Genomic DNA, 16,265 nt, shown 5'->3' with positions numbered 1-16,265 from the left:
ATTATATGTGTTGATTCTCAAGTGCAAAGAGGGAAATGCATCCCATGCACCTGTCACCTGTATTATACAGGTGACAGGTGCACGGGATGCATATACAGGCTAAGATATACAGGCTGTATATCTTAGCCTTTTCCCCACTTTGCAGCCACCCAAGTGTCTTTCTGTTTGTACGTGCAAGATAGTAAAAGCACATAGTTAATTTCCACCCTTGTGTAAACCTGTGCAGCCTGAGTCTGTGTGCAGCAGTAAGATGGGAATCTCCAGGTAAAGAATATCAATCTGCACACTAAAGACAGGCCTAATTCTTAATTAAGTGATTGATTTATAAGATAAGATCAGCTTTACTGACCCCACACAGGGAGACTGCTGATGTTGGCTCATACATATGTCCTATAGCCACTGATTAAATCCAGCTGCTGGTAATCAGTCTATACAGTGCCCCACCCCCACCTGACCCACCTGACCAATGATCCTATCCAGGTTTCTGGCCCCAAGTCTCTGTCCACTGTAAGTACTCTGAAATAGCACAGACATAACTGATTAAAATCACTGCAAACCCAGTGTCCGCTTCTCTCACCCACTGGGGTCATTCTCCACTATCTTGAGGCCTTCAGATCCTGGAGTATCTTCGTCCCAACGCTGAAGTGGCCGGGACATCCACCATTCCTCTGCTGCCCTCCATGGATCTTGATCATAGGGGGAGCAGGTGAAGGACTGTGGATGCTGGTGAGGTGGACAGTATAAACAGTTGTTCATCCAAAACACATGCAATCAAACATTCTGCACACTCTTAGATAACAGAAATGTCTCTCACCTCAAAAACGTGTAACAATGGACAAGTTGATTGTCACATCCTACAAGCTCCGTCATGAGTAGACAGGGGACACCAGGATACATTATAAAGAAAATAAAACAATGTGTGCTATTTCTTGTTTCTTAGGTTTTGTTACATATATATATTTTTTTTATCACACTGAAAAAAATCAATGATTTATGGAGATAGTGAAAAAAATACTGCAATGCTCAGCTGCAAGTGTGTTGTATTATGAAGGAAGAATCAGGTTTAAGGGTTTTTGAAAAGGTTTTTGCTTTCAAAACAGTAAAAAAAAAAAAAGCTTTTTGGTGACTGGTCTTTTATAACAGTCTTACAGTACAAAGCAGTGCAAAATTAGGGGACACAAAGACTGCTTGACAATAAAGCCACCTTCAGTAAAATCCATTTTAGATCAATCAAAGGACAGACAGTCAAGAGGGATAAAAAAAAAAAAAAATTGAGTACCACCATGCAGAAGAGCGGCCTGTGCTATTTGTCCTACATTTGAAAGAAAAGTAATAAACATGCTTTTCAAACGTCAAATGCACATCTGTTGACCCAGAAATAATGTAGGAGTGTTTGAGTGCTACAGAAGATATGACAGAGTGCATCTCACAAAATCTTAACAATGACATTCACGAAGAATGGCAAAGTGGGGGCACAGTGCATTTTGTTCAAAACTGTATGACTGGCCTGATACAAACAACGAGGACGTTCACAGACAGTCTGTGCTGTCAGGATGATACAAGAGGCAAATGTACATATGTCTGATCCTGCTTCAATCTGTCCCAGATAAACAGAGACAAATCTACACATTGTTCTGTAAGATTCACTGTTTCTGCTACAGATCTAAAATGTCAGTAGAGCAGTGTGGTGTGCACATACATTCACACACTTTACCATTCAGCAGCACTGTGGTTGACTGATGGACCAGGGATTTCTACAACTGACAACAGATAAAACATTCAGAGGCCAATTTTACTCTTTCCTGTTTTCCAGTTTTGTGATTTTTTTTAAAAAGCCGCTCACTGTTCACTGTTATTAACACATGTAATAGGTCATTAGAAAGCTGCATTTAGACTGAGTCTCTCAACTACTCTGTAGCAGAGATACAGATCATACTGTCAGCAATCAGTTATTTTGAGTATGGAGTATTTTTTTTTGTAATGTACCATACGCCACAGCTGACATCACTGGCCTAACAAATCAAAACAATCGCTTGACAAAATAATTCCAACCAAAGGGCAATTTACAAGTCTTTTTCCTGAGCTTTTATCTCTATCACAGTCCTCTTGAGTTCAAGGTAATAGAATTAATTTTTAGCTCAAATGTCAACAGATCCATTTCCACAACTGAGCAAACTGCTGATGAAGACAGTATGACATGGATGAGCAAACTGGAACCAGCTAGAAGGTGGGACTTTTTTTTTTTTTTGCCAAAATAGTATTTCAGAGAATTAACTTTCACGATAAATATTTCAATAGCCTTGTTATCATGGAATAATGATTAACAAGACAGTTCAATTGCCAAATACTACACAACGAATGGAGCTTTTAGAGGTTAATTATTTGCTCTAAGCAGGGTGTGCTATACACATGAGGCAGCCTGAAAACCGAATGTGAAACCAGTAGAGTAAGTAAGAAACATCCATTTGTTGTGGATTGAGTCCATCACTGGTTCACACAGGATTCATCTGATCACTCAACTCATCCTGTCTCCACCTGAAGGAGAACTTGCCCAATACAACACAGAACCTGACTCTGTTCAGGGGAGATCAAGTTAACAGTTTTCATAAAATACAGGAACCATTAAGCAGGCGAGGTTTTAGGCGAGGATTAACTGTATCCTTTAATAAAGAATCCGTGTGGCCATGTTGTATTAGTTTGACTACATTTGTTTGTCTCAACAGAACTAAAATAAAAATAGATATTAAAACCAACAAAAAAAAGAAAAAAAAAAAACCCATACAAACACAAACACATAATAACGCACATTTCATCACATAACAGTGGTACTTCAAGTGTGTTCAGTCAGTAGTAAATACATTTGCTCCTCAAGGAAATACACTGAAAGTGCTCAAACATACAGTTCTTTAAGACAATGGGCCTCATGCAAGAACCAGTACTAACAGATTTGTTCTTAGGTGATTTAAGCTAATTAGTCGCCTTTGCCACACTTTTTTTGTACCTAGAATTTTCTCTTAAGAACAAATGAAATTCATCTGTTGTCCAGACTTGTTCCATCACACTAGTCATGAACAGAAAGTCTGAATTATAATGCCTTAATCTGAGGGAATCTGAAGGTGACCTATGATACAGAAACCGGCTAAAATGAATACAGTGTTTCCCACAGGTTAAAAATTTACTTGTTGTGGTCTGGGCAGAGCAACGAGTGGCTGACGTGCGTGTGCGCAGCACAACTGTGATGCTTATGAAGCAATTTTGAAGGCGCTATTTATCCAAACACTGTCACAAACACTCACCTGAATCTTGACAGTTGGCATTGATCAGTTTGAAATGGGCAATTTACAACAGGTTTGTGTAGCTAAGAGAGTTTGGAGAATCCAACTCGGAACGCTCGTGCAAAAAAAGAGGTTTAGGATGAAAATCTAAAAATGCTCTTGCATGAGGCCTCAGTAAAACTAGTCTGTATTCCCTGGCCTACCTTTGTGCATTAGGCTACTTTTTACATTAAAAGTTCCCTGTGTGAGAGAAGTTCAACCCATTCGTCCTCAGGCCACTTAAGTCAGTCAGCAGCTGGATGATTGACAGTCTCTACACAGACAACTGTGTCAAAACAACAACATGGGGAGAATATGTGAAAGGGCAGGAGCGATGCCACTGAAAGCTCTTGTCACGTTCTCTCAAAGGCACCAGTCTGATGTGAGTTCACTCAGCTCCGTGACATACGCCCCCGAGTCCCTGCTCTTCATCATTTTCAAGGCTACAAGTCCTCCTTTTAAGGTTCTGGTCCCTCTGGGTCTAAATGCTACCGTTCTCTATACTGACCCAAATTCAGCCATCCAGGCCTCGTATTTTTCCAGGTCGGCAGCAGAGACAGACTTGGAGATCTTCTTGAGAGTGAGGGTGAAGTCCTCCATGGTCACAGGCATCTGCAGCTCGTCTTTGGACAGAGCTCGGATCTCCTCAGGGCTCAGGCCTTGGATTCGACGACGCATTGCCATCATGGATGCATCCCTGAAATATGTGCAAAGACAGGAAGAGAGAAGGGGCAGGGGACAGTTACTCAACACACACTCAACGGCCTGAAAGTGTACCTGAGCTTGTGTGAGTGTGTGCGTGTGAGCCAAAGTAGCCAAAACAATCCTGCGTCTGTTTGGAGAGACAGCTGATAACTGACAGCTGCTGATAAGAACAGAGGACAACAGACAGAGAAGCACGACCTGATAATCTGATGATTAAATATTACATTTGTATGCAAAGTATGTATGTGTGTAAAAATCAGGGTTTAGTCTTTGATTGTTCAGTCACAGCCATTTCTATGAGCTTCTGTGTGCAATGATAAATTAACATGGTTATGTAGAGTTGGAGCTAATTAGTCGTTTAATTAAAGGAACTTGGTTGATTAGTATTCAAAGGGCTGGGGTGGGCTTTGGGAAAGAAGAAGAATGTTGTTTGAGGGTGACTGGACAAGGCACAGTGATGCAGCTCTGAGGTTCAACTCTCCTTTTCTATGAATTTATGAAGACTAAATACAGTAATACTATAAGTTCCCAGAGCTAAATTAAATAATGAAGAACAGGAATTTAAGGGTTGGAAGTTCACAGGACAAACTGGAAAATGTCACCTCCAATCAAAACATTTGATTTTTAATTTTCTCCTGTGCTCAATGAGTCACAAACACATCAGTGAATATCATGAACTGCTTCCCCCGAATCTAGTCATGCTCAGATCTCTTTTGTTCACTGGCTGATGTAGCCTTTAAATGACCATCCTATACCTTGTGCATTCCTCATATCTCATTAAACAACACCACAGCTACGCCAGCCCCCAGAGTTAAAGAGAAAATCAAATCCTGTGTGTCGCTACGCAGATTCATTCATCTGGAGCCTATCCCAGCTGACTATGGCCGAAAGGCGGGCTACACCCTGGACTGGCCGCCAGTTAATGGCAGGGCCGACACACAAATACAGACAACCGCTCACGCACACACAATGTCTGTGTAGCTTTGTTTACCATTTAAGTAAAAATCCAGCTGGTAAAAAAGGAAAAGTTGCACGTACTGTAATTTTGTGCCATGTTCTAGTTGTTCTCAAGAGTCAGTCAAAAGTATACGCACACTAACAAACACAAACCTGCAGACGTTGGTGATGTCTGCTCCAGAGTAGCCCTCAATCTTCTCAGCAATGAGGTCCAGGTCCACGTCAGCAGCCACCTCCACCTCCTTCAGGTTGATCTTCAGAAGCTCTACACGGCCCACAGCTACACATATACACACACACACACACACACACACACACACACACACATACACACACACACAAAGCAGCAGTAATCAGATATTAGCATGACACATCTGAACATCAGTTTCGGATGAATGGATATTTGTGTACTATCAAAACAGATTAGGCGAGTAAATAAAACACTATTGACCCATCAGTGAGTGCACAGTGTGAATCAATATTAATTACTCTTATCGTAGTTTCACTGTTTTGAGTGTTGTGTGCCGCCTCTGTTAGACTGCTACGGTGACCATCGCTGTTTTTTTCTGCTGTTGTGAGGTCACCTGTGGGCAGAGGGATGTAGATCCGCTTCTCCAGGCGCCGTCGTAACGCCTCGTCAATGTCCCAGGGGAAGTTGGTGGCAGCGAGGACCATCACCATCTTAGAGGGGTCATCATTTTCCAGGGCTCCCCCCACACCTAGGTTCACATTTCATGTGACATAAGATCTTGGATCCTCAGTTTAATACTGGGCTTTCTACAGATTTGGACAGATTATGTCAAAAACATTGAGGAAGTAGATTTCATCCCAAACACCACAGGACAGGACTGTCACTGTACCATTTATGCTTTTGATTGTAATTTCTGTTGGCATTTATTTTTTTTAACTTAACTCCACAAAAAAACTCTATTAGAAACTTCCTCATATTTTCACTTCCCCAGTGCACTTCTCCACTCACCATCCATCTGAACCAGAAGTTCTGACTTGACCCTGCGGCTGGCTTCATGTTCATCGGATGTTCCTCTCCTGCCACAGATGGAGTCAATCTCATCTATGAAGATGGTTGTTGGTGCATAAAACCGAGCCTAGGAAAAGAAAATTGTTTAAAAAGATTGTTCCCCTTTTTTGAATTGTGACGTTTGGTGTTAAAGACCTGCATTTTTACATAACGCTTTTGTACAAACTACCACACAATTTGCCTTTCACTCAACCCACACGCACACAGACGGACGTCAGCGAGCCACCATGCTACCTGCTCATCTAACCTACATAACCAATTTGGGATTCAGTGTCTTGTCCGAGGACACTTCGATATTTGGACAGAGCTGGGGATTGAATCACCCACCCTGCGATTAGTGGATGACTCACCCTGCCTCTCATATACCCACATGCACATATACTTACCATTTCGAACAGCAGACGAACAAGTTTTTCTGACTCGCCCCTGTATTTGGAAGTAAGGGTGGAGGACGACACATTGAAGAACGTAGTCCCACATTCTGTGGCCACAGCTTTGGCTAACATGGTCTTCCCTGTCCCTGGAGGGCCGACCATTAACACACCCTGAGAAAAAACACACCTGCTGTTAAACTCAAGATACAAAAACAAATGTACACAGAAACACAGAAAGGCTTTTGGGCTGACAAGGAATGAGAACAGCTTCTAACAGTCACAGAAAGCATCACTGTAACAGCCTAGATTAACGTAATACTGACAGATATATCAAACCATCTCCTGCTGCTATCAGAAAACGGCGTATTCACTTCAATTCCCCTGCAAACATCGGTATGTGTCAGGAATAAGGATGCGCAGGCAGTTCAAAAAAATCTGAGAAAGCAGAGAGTGCTGCATCTGCCCCAACCTGACTGAAAACCAACAGATCTGATCAGAATTACTCGTGGTAGATATTCTCTACTGTAATTTACAGTCCTTACCACACACAATCCCTTGCAAATGAGCAAAAGCATCACTGCTCTTTTGCATAATTTGTAAACCTGAGTAAACCTTATTTTATTCTGAAATCTAGTTGTGCACCTGAGTGTATGTGTCCACAATGTAGACAGACAGAGACACACAAGTGTCAGTCCTAAAGGACACAATTGGAACACAGCACCTTTTCCATCAGTTTTGGCAGCTAGAAATGCTTTTGTGTTGCTGCAAAATGGAAGCACAACTCTACACTGACAAATGGAGAAAAAACTGGACTGCAAAGAAAATGATTATGTCTACTGCACTGTAACACAACAAATAGTGATTCAGCTCTGATTCATTGCTGACTCATGGAAGCTTGAGGGAGAGCTAATGCCAAAAGAAACACAGATTTGCAGCTGTTTTCTCATTGTTTTTACACACATTTGATTTGAATGTCAATGATATTAAACAAAATTTCCATCCCAGATGCAAATCTCCGCTGTTAACATTAGTCAGACATTGATGCCGCACTGATGTCTGACATATCTGGTCTGCGTGTGTTGCTATGGAGATTAGACTTACATTTTTATGTATCTGTGGTCCCTACTGCCCTACTATATTCCCAGCAGGATGGGGCAGACAGATCTTCAGTGTAAAAAACTGATCCAGATGGGATTTATCGGAATCTCAGCGGGAGTAGGTGGGAGTGTGAGTGGGAGGGCACACATGCAGTAACTGTGCAGCACAGATCTTTACACTACATGTCAGTTATAATGAAACAAATACCTCCAGCCTACCTGTGTGACAATAAAACGATCATGAACTCAAAATGTGTGTTTTCTATGACTAATGTATTAATCTTTCATTTTACTGCACTTTCATTTATCTAAAAAAAAAAAAAAAGACTCTACACCTATTCAAACTGAATAAAGAGTTCACTTATGCATGCATGTATCAGACAAATGGACTTCACTGTGCTGCTGTTAAAAACCGTTAAAGTAACCGATAAAGTAAGACCTCACATGGCAGGCCTGAGGGGAAGACGCCTCACATGATGAAATTCAACTCAGGCTGGTACAGAAAAAAAAGAAACTCCCCGACTGGTCATTCAGTCTGAGCGAAAGACATCTTTGACGAAAGATGTTAGTGACGCCAACTTATGAGAGAATTAAAGTTGTGTTCATTTTTGACAAAAGAACAGCAGGCTGCTGTACCAGGTTCAAATGCACCTCAGTTTGAGTATAGTTTGGGAGCTACACTACAACCTTGAAAAAGCTGGTTGCGCCATACAAGTTATAACATACACATCACCTCCCTGGGCAGGTGTAAGTCATTCCTTTTTAACCGTTGTCATAGAAACAGTTAGAAAGAGCTGAGACTAATGGCAGAAGAACTTAGTTCAATGTAGGTAACTTTACTTTCTGTCACTGGTCAGTATTGTTCTTTCCTTCCACAGTGTGTGTATGTGTGTGTGTACCTTCCAAGGGCGACGAATGCCCTTAAAAAAGTCAGGCATCCACATGGGTAACACCACTGCTTCTCTCAGCAGCTTCTTCGCATCTTCCAGATCAGCAATGTCATCCCTACGGTTCACCAAGAGAGTTCAGTCAGCAATGCTAAAAAAAAAACAGGCCCCACAGCAAAATGTGTTAAGGAGAAACTGTGTGTATGTTACCATACCAGTGTACGTTAGGGTTACGGGACACAATATCTCTCTCCAGTGAGTCCACCAGGTCACTCTCGTATCCTGTGCCATCAAATTTCTTCTGTTCTACTTCCCCTGGTGCATCTCCAGCCCCTTTCTTTCCCTGTTAGAGAAAAAAAAATGTTTTTTTTTTCCTGGCACAGACTCCTATCCTTCCAGTCAGCCACCAATCATCAACTGCAGTCTGACCTTATCGTCTTTGGCCTTTGTGCCTCGGGCGTCTCTGAATCCTGGCCGGTCTGGTTTAGGGTTGGCCTGACCGCGGCCCCCTGGACCTGCCCCTCGATGCTGCAGACCAGGGGAGTCCTTCCTCTGCTGCTTCACTGCACTGTTGGGACGCTTCACTGCAACAGGATTCCTACAGAGACACACATAGGACTCAATTATATTAACTATATTATGTATATGTATTAACTATACAGATAATTAACTATACAGATAATTAACTATACAGATAATTTGCAATGAGGGAAATGATGATGATGATAAAGTATGCCAAATGTTCCCATTAACTTTAAACCAGCTCTGCTAGTTCACTGTGGTGGTAAGGCTTGATATGTCCAGTTTAATGAACAGACAGTAGAAAAAAATCTAACATGGCAGATCACACTGTGTAGAGATGAAACAGATTATGCAAAATAGGCTTCTTTGTACTTCAAAGTGCTTCCGTATAGAGGTATTTTGTCCCACAGACTTTGTGGGTAGTATCAATAATAATCAGCTCTGCCAGAAACTAAATTAACTACGTCTCCTGGATCATACTTGGCCACACAAAACCCACACTGGAAGACAAAAATAAATAAAAAATACCCACGCACTGCAGTCCTGTTCCAGTTCTTTTATTCTGAATAGGATAAAATAAGAACTGGACACAAGACAGCAGTGTGTGGGTTTTTTTTTTCAACTTTCAGTGTATATTATTGTATAAAACTAATGGATGTGCATCTGTTTTTTGGAGACTGATTGAAATTGTCGTCAGTCGAACGGCCTCAAATGTATGTGACAATGAAATGTTAATATGAGCTAAAAAAATGATTCTGTCTTCTTGTCTTAAATGTTGTTTTTGCTAGCAAAAACATAAAAACTTCACCTATATGTTGACATATAAGTGATCATACGAAAAGTGGAAAAAAATGTCCATGACACTTTATTTTGTAGTGATGGACCCTGCATAAAGTACGCAAAGGCTTTGGGTCAAAGATGTAACTTCTACACACACACACACACACCTGTGTTCTGCAGGGATGGGAGGGGGCCAAACTGTGGGATCCTCAGGTCTCTCGTCGGATTGAGGTACTAGGATGTCGACTGGCTTCTCTGACTTAAAGCTCTCGAGCGTTACCATAATGCCTTTCACCTGCTCATACTCCTCAGTGAGCTCCTGCCGGACCTGATGACAAACAAAAGAAGAAGTATATCAGCACCACATCACAGAGCATCCTACTGAAAACACGGCAGTTGATGTGCATAGATGACTGTGGTGAAACAATACTGGGTTTATAGGAAAGCTTTAATGTTTCAAAGGAGCTTTTTCCACTTGTAGATGGTAGTCAATGGATCATAAAGACAAAAAAGTCCAGCCCTAAATAAAACCAAACAATAAACACAAAAAAAGCATTTGTCATCAAACCTCACAAAGAGAGAAAGCAGAGAAGCAAAGAGGAAGCAGGTAGAAGAAACCCACCCTGTCACATCCACAGCTAGTGACAGGCCAAATTAGATTTACATTCCATGACTGGTTCCCAAATATTTGTACTGCTGAAATGCAGTCCCACAGCTCCCCTTTACTGACTGTTTAATAACTGGTGAGAGAACACAGTGTGGTCAGGGATTTGGGGAACTCACCTGTTGCCATTTGACTTTAAGTGCAGGATCTCTGAGGGACTGACAGTGCTTGTGGATCTGCTGAATGACGCCCTGGTAGTACACAATGGAGGAGTCATAGTTCCCAAGCAGAGCATACTCACGGCCCTTCTTGGCGTTGTCGCATATCTCTGCCAAATTCATGCTGAATAATAGCTATATGGTGAGGACAAATATAAGTAATTACTTTGACTGGATCAATGAAGTTGGCTAAAGGTTAGTTACAAAGTTTTATGTGTGTAGTTTTATTAGCATTTCATAATAAGTGTATCACATTTAAGCATACAACTTAAAGAACACTGGTAACCTCACATATGTCAGCCCCTTAATTCTGTTTCTATATTTCTACCCTCCACACCTCCTCATCCCAAAAACAAAAGCAAAAATACAAGCACAATACAGATAGCAACACTCAACCTCAACATTTGAATGCACAAAGCAAACATCTCAACACAAACAGACCCACGCCCTAACTGGACACACTCCTTTGTTGCATACTCTTCTGCTCGTTGCACATTGTTACCCAAATAAAACATAACATTAAAAAAAATAAAATAAAAATGCATCTATTTCCAAGTGCATGCGGTATATACACATATACAACTAATACAGTTCAACCACAGCTTTCCTTTGTGAGGGGAGCATATATTGCAGGACTGGTGTATTAGACTGCATTAGTTTTGGTTGGGTGAATCTAATAAACTGACAACTGAGTGTACAATACGTACGTTTATATACAGATTATATAAAATATTGAACCATGGTTACATTGGACTAGAAGTTCACCAATTTAAAGGCCCAAATTGTGAATCTTTCCCAATACTGGTCCAGTAAACATTTCAGATTTAACCTTTCATTTAGAATAACATTCAGAATTTTTTTCAAACCACATCAGGGATTTTGTCCCTGATCAGCATCTGAAAAATCTTGCCATATACGAACATATGTACTATTCAATATGATCTAAACCTCGGACACACAGATCTTGGATCTGACATTATACCAAAACTCTATGATCTTAGGACGCGTCCTAAAGGCATGAGAATATGCTGCTTTCCCCGTGTTTAAAACTAGGTCGAAACCACTTTGTAAATCCTCGTTATTACAGGATGGTGCAGCTCCATGCAAGTCAGTTGACAATCAGATATAATGAAGCTGGTACACCCGGCAAAGCGTGGCAGTTAAGCTAGCTGACTTCAGTGAGTGTGATTTTAAATGTTTATCGCGGACAGTTCACCAGACGGTTGAACCAAGCCACTATTCAAATTCGCTTCTTTTCTTGTCTACACCCTGTCATCTTGCCGACGTTAGCTTTCGCTAGCTTGCCGCTAGGCCACAGACAGAAAACAAAACGAACCGTGCGGCAATAAATAACGTGAACGCTACTTAATCCTCCCTGCATGTGTTAAATACACAGCTAGACAAAAAAAACAACAACCGGCTAACAACCTAAATTATATTCTTCAACTAAATATCCAACGTGAACGTAACGCTCATACCTGCATGAAAAGCACTTGTTCGTGTTGGGGTTTTTTGAATCACAGGTCCAGTATTGAGGAAAGTGTTACCATGGCCGCAGAGAGACGCCGCGTTAGGAATACAGACTGTGCTGCGTTCATGGACTTGTTGCAAGCTGGTAAATATGACTACCCCGATTAGTGCTCATCGATTGAGGTCACAGCAAACAGAGCGCGGATATTGCAAAGTAAGTCGCACTGTTTATTGTAATTGCACGGTAGACAATTTGATCTTGTTTCAAAAGGGAAATACTCGCTTTGTTTCATATATATATCTCGAACAATCGTCGGGGAAACATCATTTCAACGATGAAAGTTGCTAGTTTACATGGTTTAGAAAACATATCACCAAAGCTGTGGCTGTGCATGAATTGACCACTAGTTGGAGGTAAAACGTTACCATAAACCAACATAGAAGAGAGACCTTTACTGCAATCAAAGAAGATTTGAACATTCACGATTTCATGACAACTGAACAAGTTCATAAATGGACTTTGTAATGAGAATGTATTGTCATCATTAAGATACCTCAAACTAGGATGAAGCTACTGTTTGTCTAGAATAACCAATATTATAATTATTATGTGCATTTAGAATTAATGTTAAGCAGCTATTAGCAGATTATAATTTGAAGGTGCATAATGTTACAGTTATGCAAAATCATTCTAATGCTACAACTACTACTGCTGCTGCTACTGTTGATGTTATTACTATTAATACAACAGCCACCACTAACAATAATTTCAATTAATGTATTAACATGCCTTTTTGGATGCAAAAAGGTCAACATATAATTCCATAAATGTTAGTCTGAATGTTGTGTAAAAATCTATCAAAAAACTGAAACATGAAATGATTTCTAAATATAAAGGAGATCATGTGTGCTGATGCTCATCTAGTTCAGTAAGTGCACAAATGAACCACAGCAGCTGCATTCTGTACTTACTGAAGCAATAACTTGTTTCTATGAGATGACAGAAAAGAATACATAAGGAAATGCAGTGTGATGCAGCTGCCTAAGATGGCAGAAAGTACTGCCCACTCATCGTACCAAATAAAACAACAGACACTTAAAAAAAAAAATCAAATTAGACAGATAAAACCACTTTTATTAATTCGCAGTTTTACACTGTCACAAATCTCCATACTGTTGGAAAGTGTTCGCATTGTTGTATACATGCAGAAACAGTTATCAGTCAGATGTGATTTTTTTTTCTCATACCATAAATATCTTGCAGCATAACATGAATTTCAAGAACAGATGAGTTTGTGTTCACTCATGCATTTCAAGTGAACTCTGTGGATTTGCACTTTGTCCCAAAAGACAGCTACATTTTGTCATTAGTGTTCTTGGTTTAACTGAGCTCTCACCAAAAAAACTGAGAAGGCCAATGAGTTAGTTGACACAAAGCTGGTTATGTTCATGTTTATATTTGAGAAATACACATTCAATAACAGCATCAGAACTCATGCTGCAGTTATAGTTATTTAAGAACTTAAATATCATTTTAAAACATGTTAAAGAAAATGATTGCACAGTTTTCTTCACAGTTTCTCTTTACCTTATTGGTCCCTTTATTTCCACTGTCTGCACTGAATTCTGTGGATAAGTCATAGTGATAGCATATAACTTGTCTGCTTACTAAAATGCGCTCTACAATGCTATTTTTTGACCTAAAGTGATTTTATGTGCAGTTTGAGCTACAAATACTTGTCATAACTCCATTTCCATTCATGCATTTCATTGAAATGTTGATTTAATTATTGTGCAAACATATTTATATAGAACTGCCCATACTGTCACTAGCTGTGTTTAACAGAGGGCAGGAGAAAGTGTAATATCATAGGAAGCTTCTGTCCTTTTTATCTTATTGTAAGAGGCTTTTCTGAATTCAGTATTAGTGATTGGAAGCTTGGTTCAACACTGTTTTCCTCAGCATCATTATTGTCCCTGAAGGCTGTGGTGACATCTGATCATATGCTGTACATATATACAGGATGGAGGTGACTTCAGCATTGACACGTTTCTGCTCCCTGTTCTCTCTGGTTCCACAGATGCCTTACACTGCTCTCACTCAGCTGCTTCAGTCTCAGAGGTTTGTGACTCTTCAGCCTATAAGCTATAGTCAGAAAGATAGCATCAACATGTTCCTTCTCACCAGGGTCTTTGGCTGAAGTCTCAAACAATGGGAAGTTGTAACTGTCTGCAAGACACTGGGCAGCCGATGTGGGGACCTCCCGGCGGTCCCTCAGATCACACTTGTTTCCTACCATGATGCGGGGCACCAGGGGCCCCACACAGTGTCGGCTGCATTCTTCAATCCACTCAGGGATGCTTTCGAAGGAGGAGAGGCTGGTCACGTCATAAACAAAGATGACGGCGTGGACGCTACGGTAGTAGTGCTCTACCATGCTCTTCCTGAAGCGCTCCTGACCTGCTGTGTCCCAGATCTGCAACTAGCAACACAGAAACAAACATTAATGTAATATTCAAATAATAATATTTGAAAAGGCTGTTAATCTATATTTTTCTTATCCCAAGAAAACACTAAAACCAACAATATGTTCATCCATCTCTTAACACTTTCTGACTTCCTTAACCTTTTTTCTTTCTCAGCTATAAATTTGTTCCTGCTGAAGATATAAATATTTAACAACTGATCACAGCTGAGCATTGTAGTTTCTAGCAAATGTTACTTGGAGTAAGTGGTGCACATGCTGGGACTTTTTCTTTTGGGGGTATGTATGGTGTATGTGGGATTGATTCAAAACACACTACTGTCCCTTAGTGCAACAGTATAGCTCTATGCTGTGATCTTATTATAAGTGGAGCCTCTGAGAGAGACAGGGCTTTTTCACGGAAGTAACAGCGACACAGTAAGAAAAGCACAGGTATAAATAATTAAATTAATGATGGATGGATTCCATTTAGCTGCTTCGGTTTCAGGGTCATGGTATTGTTCACGCTGACTCAAACGGACGGTGTCATCATTAATGTTACTGGTTCCACCTGTGCTTTTCTATGACCAGTCAAAATGTCTGCTTTGAAAAAGGCCTGTCAGGAGAGCAGGGCTGGATTATTAAGACCTTTCTTCACAGTGGGTATTTTGGCTTGTCATAACAGGAAAAGTACAGGTGTTATTGATAATATTACATTTAGGTGAGACGGTTTTGTGGGTCCTGGTATTTTGCATGCTGGCTAAATGCAGAACTGAGCCATTGTCAAAGAAATTAGTTTCACCTGTGCTCCTCCCTCTATGACAAGTCCACTATGAAAAAGGTCTATAGGCCTTGTCGAAGTTCCTTTATGGCCCACAATCTAGAATTAAATAGTGGCTAATGTAAGCACAGAAATCACTTTAATGTCAAATTAGCATTGGAATAAAGACATATCTGACTTTCAGATTCATAGGTTAGATCTTATTTGGAGGTACTGTAGAAAGTCCACACAGATGCAGACTTCTTCCACTTTTGCTGTTTAGCTTTTATTGCTGGGTTATAATGCCTGCTTTAAAGTCAGTTTGACTGGGAAATGGTTGGAGGTGTAGTCAAGCCTATCTCTGAAATTAATGTTTAGTAGTGGTGCCATCACCAGCCTCTGAATGTCTGAAAACAGGCTCCAGGTCAGGATGTCCTCCGTGCCAACTTATGAACCGTTGCACAGACAGATGGCTGTGCTAATTTAGCAGGAAAACTAGGTACATGTGCGACATTAAAGTGTAGGTGTGTTTGTTGTTTGTTTGTTTGTGGGTCCACTCACCTTGATACTCTCCCCATCGAGCTCCAGCGTCCTCTCTCTGAAATCGACCCCGATCGTTGCCTCTGGGTTTTTCAGGAAAGTGCCCCCGCAGAACCTGTAAGTCAAACACGTCTTTCCTACATTTGAATCTCCTATTACTATTATCTTAAAAATCCGAGCTTGCACAGTCTCATAATCGTGGTGCGAAGAGAGCTCTAAAGAGTCATTTCGAATGAAAACTGTGTCAAATTCCTCCCCAGGTTTGTTTTCTATTGCCATCTCTCATCATCTCGCGGTCTGGATGTGAACGGCGCTGAAATATCGCGAGAATTTGAAAACCCGTCTGGACTCTGTTGATACGCTATAAAACGTAACTCACCACTTCAGCCCATTTGGCCAGTTTTTGTGTTTGGTTGGTTTCATTATATAAATATAAATATATAAATATATTTGATATATAATATAATAATTTGAATGGCATAAATGTATACTATATATATATATGTATCACTTTATTGCTGCACCTGGGTAGA

At 40.6% G+C, this 16,265-nt stretch overlaps 2 protein-coding genes across 3 annotated transcripts; both read right to left on the bottom strand.

The window, feature by feature from the left end:
• Positions 1–3,169: 3,169 nt before the first annotated feature.
• Positions 3,170–12,042, bottom strand: katnal1 (katanin p60 subunit A-like 1). The gene is made up of 11 exons (XM_041058005.1): positions 11,976–12,042; positions 10,459–10,632; positions 9,843–10,003; positions 8,803–8,971; positions 8,589–8,716; positions 8,386–8,491; positions 6,402–6,560; positions 5,956–6,082; positions 5,561–5,695; positions 5,130–5,256; positions 3,170–4,011 (listed from the first exon to the last, which is right to left on the bottom strand). The coding sequence occupies exons 1-11, from the start codon at positions 11,979–11,981 to the stop codon at positions 3,813–3,815; spliced, it is 1,491 nt and encodes a 496-aa protein (XP_040913939.1). The 5' UTR covers positions 11,982–12,042; the 3' UTR covers positions 3,170–3,812.
• A 1,438-nt stretch (positions 12,043–13,480) lies between these two features.
• On the bottom strand, positions 13,481–16,019 carry zgc:101559 (uncharacterized protein LOC492776 homolog). Of its 2 annotated transcripts, none has more exons than XM_041058003.1 (2): positions 15,754–16,019; positions 13,481–14,450 (listed from the first exon to the last, which is right to left on the bottom strand). In XM_041058003.1, the coding sequence occupies exons 1-2, from the start codon at positions 16,009–16,011 to the stop codon at positions 14,004–14,006; spliced, it is 705 nt and encodes a 234-aa protein (XP_040913937.1). In that variant the 5' UTR covers positions 16,012–16,019; the 3' UTR covers positions 13,481–14,003. The 2 variants fall into 2 exon arrangements, with proteins under 2 accessions (XP_040913937.1, XP_040913938.1); XM_041058004.1 differs by having other exon boundaries at positions 13,481–14,444.
• Between the last annotated feature and the right edge of the window lie 246 nt (positions 16,020–16,265).

Source organism: Toxotes jaculatrix, chromosome 15 (assembly GCF_017976425.1).
Source record: "Toxotes jaculatrix isolate fToxJac2 chromosome 15, fToxJac2.pri, whole genome shotgun sequence".
In the NCBI taxonomy this organism is placed as follows: domain Eukaryota; kingdom Metazoa; phylum Chordata; class Actinopteri; family Toxotidae; genus Toxotes; species Toxotes jaculatrix.
The sequence above is the reverse complement of the archived record's forward strand: the minus strand, read 5'-3'. Positions and strand labels throughout refer to the sequence as shown.